Source organism: Sapajus apella, unplaced genomic scaffold (assembly GCF_009761245.1).
Source record: "Sapajus apella isolate SASKATOON/1434 unplaced genomic scaffold, GSC_monkey_1.0 scaffold122, whole genome shotgun sequence".
Lineage (NCBI taxonomy): Eukaryota > Metazoa > Chordata > Mammalia > Primates > Cebidae > Sapajus > Sapajus apella.
Window position 1 is genome coordinate 8,244,202 of NW_022437062.1, and position 8,605 is coordinate 8,252,806.

Genomic DNA, 8,605 nt, shown 5'->3' on the forward strand with positions numbered 1-8,605 from the left:
AGTGAACAAAGGGCATGAACAGACAATTTTCAAAAGAAGAAATTTATGCAGCTAGTAATCACATAAAAAAACTCAACATCACTGATTATTAGAGAAATGCAAATAAAAACCACAAAGAGATACTCTCTTACACCAGTCAGAATGGCTATTGCTAAAGTCAAAAGGTAACAGATGCTGGTGAGGTTGTAGAGAAAAAGAAACGCTTACACACTGTTGGAGGGGGTGTAAATTCGTTCAGCCACTGTGGAACATAGCATGGCAATTCCTCAAAAAGACCTAAAGACAGAAATACCATTTAACTCAGCACTCCTATTATTGGGTGTATGCCTAAAGGAATATAAATTATTCTATTTTGAAGACCTAAACATGTATATGTTCATTGCAGCCACTATTCACAATAGCAAATACATAGAATCAACCTAAATGCCTATCAATGATAGATTGGATAAAGAAAATGTAGTACATATACACCATGGAATACTATGCAGCCATAAAAAGAATGAGATCATGTCCTTTGTAAGGACATAGATGGAGCTGGAAGTCATTATCTTTAGCAAACTAACACAGAAACAGGAGACAAAATATTGCATATTCTCATGTATAAGTAAGAGCTAAACATTAAGTACACATGGACACAAAGAAGGGAACAACAGACACTAGGGCCTTTCAAAGGGAAGCGGGTAGGAGGAAGGAGTGGATCAGGAAAAGTAACTAATGATTACTAGGCTTAACACCTGGGTGATGAAATAACCTGTGCAGCACACCCGCATGGCAGAAGATTACCTGTGTAACAAACCTGCACTCGTACCCCTGAACTTACAATAAAGGTTTAAAAACAAAATGAAAAGGTAATCTTTAAGAACACTGTGAGATTTCTGCCACAGCTTTTTATGATATGAATTTATTTGTGATGACATTATCGCAAGTACCGATAATACTGATTACATTCGTAATTGAAAGAAATCTTGCATGTCAATTAGATATCAGTAAAAAACAAATGTGTAATTTTTTTCACCTAAGTTCCCAGACCTTCTGGATTCTATTCATAGACCTCTTGAAAGCATATAATATACAAGTGAAGAACCCAACCTGTGCACCACTATTTACGTTTTATGTGCTCACGTTTATGTTTTAGAAATAGTTCTTGCGTTTAGAAATAGTCCTTGCTGTTATATGGAGAATGAAGATGGGAATCCATGAGGAGAAAGGTAGAGAGGCCAATTTGCAGGTCGTTGCAATAGTATTCACTGCATAGCGCTCTATGTACTACCCTTTAATAGTATACTGTGAAGGAGTGCCGCTATGCAGTAGAGACTTTGTCTAGGGAGATGGAAGCAGAGATGAAGAGACATAAATGAAGTCAATATATATATCTTTAAAATAGGAGGACTATTTAATGGATTGTATGTGGTAGTCGATGAGAAAAAAGGGGGAATCAAAATTGTGACTTTATTATTGGAGAGTTATTGATTTGATTACATCCGTTTTTCCTCTCTTTCTACTCTCCAATCCCTTCTCTTTGTATCTATGATTCATCTCCCTTCTTTGATGACAAGGGCACTACAGTGAGTCACCTGAAGTGCAGTCTAAGGAAGAGTCAAGGGTACTGCAAATGTGAAAGCCATATTCAGGTATTGGCATGTGTAACATGTTGAAGAATGGCTACTCTGACAGGCTGTATTTATGCAGAAATTTTAACTAGGCTCCATGAGAAAAGCTTTCAGGGCTTAAATGATTCCCCCAGAATGTGCCTTCTACTACCAGAAATTCCCTGGTAGAGATTAGATATTTATTCTCCAGCTTTAGGGCTTTATTAGTTAGATGAAATGTCTCACTTCATGCCTTAATTTCATGCTTTTATTTTTAACAATTTCCTAAACAGTACATTCTACCATTTCTCAAAATAAACAATTTCGTATATTTATATAAATCTGGACAAAGTCTGCCTTGATTATTAATTTTTTTAAAGTAATAGATAACTATTAAGACATCTATTTCTCAGTTAATGTATATAAGAACTTAAAGCATTTCCATTGCTATCCTTTGAATGAGTAAAAGATGAGGGACAAAATACTTCAGAGTTTTTAACCACTTTTATTTAAAATCATTGTAAAAAAAAAAAAAGATATTGACCTATTGAAGATAGCGTATTTATTATTTTTTTTACATTTTATGCAATCTTGGAATATACTTCAATTCAAAATAAGAAATGCCAAAGTATAATACTTCCATGGAAAAATATACAAAGGCCAATGCACACAAAGGACAATGCTAACTACAAAAATTCATCAAAGACTAATAATAATTGATAAAAATCCAGTATTTTAACAATAATTAATACTAGGTAAATTGATACATCCTATTAAAATATGAAATTCTGCCATTTAAGTTCAAATAAGAACACTTATTTCCATTCTAGTACCTGCAATTTTATGCATGTTTAACACGACGGCAACAGTAACGATAATGTTATTAGTTAGTATTTATTAAAGCATTAATGAATACCAAGCATTGTTAAATACATTACATGTATTTTTGCTTAGTTCTCACAACATTACTAATGGTTAAGTACTATTATCACATTTTGTAGGTGAACAAGCTGAGGCTTAAGAAACAGTGAAAAAAACTTGCTCAAGTTTGCAAAACAAGAAAGTTTTACGACTGAAATTTACACCTACAACAGACTGATTTAACTAATTGCTGGATACATGTCCCTCAAAGACAGAGAAACAGATCTTGTATTTTAGAGGATCTCTAGCACCCAGCAAGAGCCTGAAACAGAGTAGATGTTAAACAAATAATTATTGAACTAAAGACTGACATTCAGAAGCAGAGATTTATATCCAAAAACAAAGATAAGAATTTGGGCAGAAAAGTGGGAATGAGACAAAAGTACATTTCCACCTTAACCTTTTTTTTCATTTGCCTAACTGACTCAAGGCAAGAAGGAAGAGTTTATGTTTTAGTTAAAATGAACTAGTGTTTCAAATTTTAAATGTGATTATATATCTAGCTCCAACACTAGATTTCTTCATAAAATATTTGGCTTGGAGGTTGTGTTGAAGCATGTTTTACAATTATCTTGGACTTTTAAGTGGCAAAACTATTAATGCCATTTCTTTCTTTGCAAGGCAAAGGCTTGTGTTTTTCTCATGCTACTCGCTGTTCAAATCCGTGATGACAGATTGCTGCCAAAATTCTTTTTATATAGTCATTTTAAGTAGGCACTTTTTTATCAGCATCTCAAGATGCCATGCATCTAACCTACTTTTGTCACCCCAACCATATTAGTAATTTAAAAAATGGAAAATGTTCTACAGTATTCATTTTTCTGTCATATATCTTAACAAGCTGCAGTCTTAGAGACATCCTAAAACTAGAATATCAAATTTCACATTCTAGTGACTTTTTCTGAAGGAAGTTATTCTTCAAAGGCATACTACTTTAATATAAGATGCATTTTGGTAGAAGTCATGGGGAAATAGAAATAACATTTTTAACCCATTCTGTATACTTTCCATAAAATTGTCATGACAAATATTTAATCCGCCTTTTACAATCTTTATAGAGATAAAAAAGGGATAGAGGTAAAGTGAATCTTTACCTGTAGGTAAAGGGGTAACACAAACAAGGAAATGACAGAACCAGGATTTAATTCCAGGGTCCATGTTTGTCTAGAGAAATGTCTTTGTCCCTTACAGGGATTCAGCCTTAAACCAGTTCTATGAATTCTCTGGACCTTCAGTATTTCAGCTATTAGAAAATTGGACTGGCTGGCTGATTTCCAAAGACTCTCTTGTAATAAAACATTTTCTTAACATGATCAATAATAAACCAAATTAGGGAGAATCATACTACATATTTCTTAAATTATTTTTTCTTTTCTTTCCACAGGTTATATTATATGGAAGATTAGACACAAAGCTTCTCCTAAGACAAATAATATGCTGCAATATTTTATTTTGGAATGAAAAACTTATCATTAACTAAATAGTTAATATTTTTCCGAAACATTGAGTCTTGGGAGTAAATGAATTCATCATATCTGTGATTTTCAGCCAGGTTTTGAAAGCCAGTCAGATTTGAGTAGTTTACTATGATTTAAACTTTACAAATTGTCATTTGATTATTCACTATGTTAATTATGAAGTGTGATAGTGACATAAACACCTATTAAGAAAGTGTAGTGTTAAATTTCAGATTATTTGAACTGTTCTATTTTGAAAGTTGACGCAGAATTCAAACGACCGAAACCCTTTTAACACTACTTAAAAGAATCTCTTCACAGTATAAATTTCCCCAGTGTTAGTTTTTTAAAAACCTTTTTAAAATACTATTTCCAGTGTTATTTTTTTAAAACCCGTTTTGTCCTACACTGTTAATTATAGTTTTAACTTAAACTAAATGCCATCAGAGTACCACAAGGCTGTGCAGTATGGGAAAGTTCTGGATTAGAAAACAGAAGAATCATTGATGGATAGACTGGACAAGGAAAACGTGGCACATATACACCATGGAATACTATGCAGCCATAAAAACACAATGAGTTCGTGTCCTTTGCAGGGATATGGATGAATCTGGAAACCAACATTCTCAGCATACTGACATAAGAACAGAAAATCAAACACCGCATGTTCTCACTCATAGGTGGGTGTTGAACAATGAGAAGACATGGACACAGGGAGGACAGCATCACACACCGGGGTCTGTTAGGGGTGACTAGTGGAGGGACCGAGGAGGGTGGAGTGGTTGGCGAGGGATAACATGAGGAGAAATGCCAGTTATAGGTGATGGGGGATGGAGGCAGCAAGCCACCTTGCCATGTATGTACCTATGCAACAACCCTGCATGATCTGCATATGTACCCCAGAACCTAAAGTATAATAACAAAAAAAAAGAAAACAAAAGAATCATATTTTATCTCAGGCTTCTCTAAGTAGTCTTAATCTGAGGTAAGTTTGTAGGATTCAGAAGTCTATAACGTCCTGAATTTATGTTCATAATTTTGATGATATGTTTATGGTTCTATGAAAATAACCTTTACATTTCAACAAATTATCAAATAGACTTTAAATACTACACCAGCTTTTCAGTAAGATGTCACACATTTCTTATCTCTGACTTCTTTTCATAAATTTAAATGACTAGAAATGTGGATTCTAAGTTTAATTTTTTATTGCTCTAAGAACGTAACTGTTGATCTTATATCTCACAAAGGAATTCTCTGCTCATTGCATGAGGTATCATGGAGCAGTTTTCCTAAGACTGAAATATTGGGTATTTAGGTTCTTCTTCACTGCTGTCTTCACTTCCTGGTTTCTCAACGTATAGATAAGCGGATTCAGAAAAGGAGTGAAGATCGTATAGAAAACCGAGAGAATTTTGTCCACCAGGAAGTTCGTGAAAGGCCACACATAAATGAAAATACAGGGCCCAAAGAACATTAATACAACAATAAAATGTGCTGTACAGGTAGAAAGAGCCTTGGAGGATCCTGTGGAGGAGTAGTCCCTGACAGTAATAAGAACAATGATATAGGAGGTGAGCAAAAGCAGAAAACTCAGAAGAGCAATCACACCACTGGTTGAGATCATGAAGATTCCAAGAACATAAATGTCTACGCAAGCCAGTTGGACAACCAAAGGAAGATCACAGAAAAAGCTGTCTACAACATTGGGACCACAAAAAGGCAAATGGAGTATAAAAACTAATTGACTCATTGTATGCAGAAAGCCCACTGTCCAAGAAAGTACCACAAGCTCAACACACACTCTTTGGCTCATAATTGTTGAATAATGGAGAGGTTTACATATGGCAATATACCTGTCAAAAGACATGGAGATCAGCAGCACAATCTCAGTTCCAGTGAAGAGGTGCAAAAAAAAGATCTGAGAAATGCAGCCATCAAAAGAGATGGTCTTACGCTGAGCAAAAAAGTCCGTAATCATCTTTGGTGTGGCAAAGGAGGACAGGCACATGTCAATGAGAGACAGGTTGCTGAGCAGGAAGTACATGGGAGAGTGGAGGTGTGAGCTGGATAGGACAGTGAGCAAAATAAGGCAGTTGCCCAACATGGTCATTAAATAGAAGATGGAAAACACCACAAAGAAGAGTATCTGGAGTTCAGGAGAATCAGTAAGTCCAAGTAACACGAATTCAGATACTCTGGAATAGTTGAACCCCTCCATTCATCTGCAGACTCTGCTTTATAATCTTAAAAGAAACAAAATTACAGAGTTTGAAAATGTGATATTTCTACAACCACATATTAACTTGATCATCTGCTAAAAGATTGATTACCTAGAATCCAAGTAAAAATCCTCAGGGTAAAGACTTTTTTGGGGAGCCACTTAACAATTGCTACCAGATATAATCTGAAAAGTTTTTTTTTTTTCTGTTTTTATTTTTTTATTTTTCCCATTTATTTATTTTATTGCATTTTAGGTTTTGGGGTACATGTGAAGAACATGCAAAATTGTTGCATAGGAACACACATGGCAGTGTGATTTGCTGCCGAAAAGTTTAACCTCTTGGTTTTGACCAGCATCAGTGCATACTGAGCTATAGTTATCCCATGCCCATACAATTATACACCTATCTGAATACTACCTAAGGAGTTACATCAAACACGTTCATTGAAAAAGATTACGTTTGTGTGCTCTACTAAATAAGTCATGTAAACAAAACTAAAAATAAAATAAGTGTTGAAATCTCAAAGGTTTCTCTTAGAAACATAAAAATGTGAATATTTTGAACCAATTATCGTTAAACACTAGACTTAAGACTTTATTATAATGATTTCAGAATATCCATTTAATATGAGGGTGATAATTTAATTTTTAATTTTCATAATTCCACAACATAACTGATAACCAAAAGGCACACTTATAACTTATAAGAGTTATTTTCCACTTTTTGTATTCTATGATTTCATAGAAACATGTTTTTAAAAGAGAATCTCCTTCCCTTAATTATCTTCATTCTACCCAAAGTTATACTTTAAACTAGAAAAACAAACAACAAAAAAAGATACATCAAGAACTTTGAATTATTTTTCAATATTAATTTTTTTCATTTACAGTGCTTCCCAAGTTCTAGAAATTTTATTTCCTATGAGATATCAATGTCTTTACCAAATAGTCAAAAGTGTGGTATAAAGCAAATGAAACTCTGTCCTACTAAATGAAAGCTAATTTTGTGACCAGGTAGTGTTTACTTTGCCAGTCACCTAATGAAATTTAAGCCTTTAACCACAGAAACCTTAGCTGGGTAAGTGGAAAGTTGTCCAAGTTACTGGAAAATTTGATGAGATCAAAATTAATTAAGAAAAAAATATATAATGTTAGATCAGGCATTTATAAAAGTCTATATGCATCTAAATCATCTTTTTTTAATTAAATTGCTTTTTGCACATGTAAAACTATATGAAATCCCTTGTTATATTACACATTTGAATATTTCACTTTACACATTTTAATATTTATCTAGTTTGGGTAATAATTTAATTATAATAGATAATGCCATTTTATCTCATCCTGCATTATAATGTATCCATCTTTGAAAATGTAATTTTTCACTCCTTCTTCAATATAAGTTTCCAAGGTATATTAAAAATGATTTTGTTATGTCAATGAAACAGGGTGGACTAATATCAACAAATTTTAAAATATCAATATACTAATATTTAAATTGTAGTCAATATTATGCTTAGAACAGAACAAAATAATTGTTATAAATTTGAAGAATGAACAAATGGAAAAAGAGTCAATAAATGGGCACAGTGGCTCATACCGTAATGCCAGCACTTTGGGAGGCTGAGGCAGGCAGATGGCTTGAGCTCAGGAGTTTGAGACCAGCCTAAACAACATTATGAAACCCTGCCTCTACTAAAATACAAAACTTTGCCATGCATAGTGGCACACACCGGTAATTCCAGCTTCTCGGGTGGCTGACGCAGGAGAACCTAGGAGGTGGAGGCAGAGGCTGCAGTGAGCCAAGATGGTGCCACTGCACTCCAGCTTGGGCACTGAGCTAATTTTATATTTTTGAAATGGCTTTTTTCTTATGAAAATGGCCTAAGTTCCCTTTACATTAAATGCATTGAAAACCCTCAGCTTCATACATTTGAATATTTCTATTTTACTGACAATAATTGATGAAAACTATTCTTATATCGATTTAAACATATACATAAATTTATATTTATATTTTTTCTCCTTTTCATTACCAGAAAGAATGCTTTAATCCCTTTTTAATGGAACCATCCATTTTTATGTCTTTAAGTCATATATGCTTTTTTTAGTGTTCCTCCATTATCTTTGTTTTATATAATTATCACATAAATACTATTTTTTTTTTGCTACCTAGAGAACACAAACCACAACTGCTTCTGAAGATTCTTACTATCATATGTAGTTTTTAACCTACCAGTTATTCACCCAGCATCAAAAACACCATTTCCTCTGAGATTCACAAGGCTATGGAAATCACCAAAGTTCTTTAGCAAGCATCAGAAACCTGGAGTATGGATGTATATTTTCTCCTGTCTTTATATAAAACCCCTTAGAAGGCAGTGACATATAGCAGATCAGAGAAGAAACACCAC

At 33.7% G+C, this 8,605-nt stretch overlaps 1 protein-coding gene across 1 annotated transcript; it reads right to left on the reverse strand.

The window, feature by feature from the left end:
- Positions 1–5,243: 5,243 nt before the first annotated feature.
- LOC116538780 (olfactory receptor 4K2-like) lies at positions 5,244–6,188 on the reverse strand. The gene has a single exon (XM_032261321.1). The coding sequence runs from the start codon at positions 6,186–6,188 to the stop codon at positions 5,244–5,246; it is 945 nt and encodes a 314-aa protein (XP_032117212.1).
- Positions 6,189–8,605: the final 2,417 nt, after the last annotated feature.

Bases quoted from the DNA above. Each gene is read 5' to 3' on its own strand.
- LOC116538780 (XM_032261321.1), bottom strand. From the start codon at position 6,188: ATGGAGGGGTTCAACTATTCCAGAGTATCTGAATTCGTGTTACTTGGA.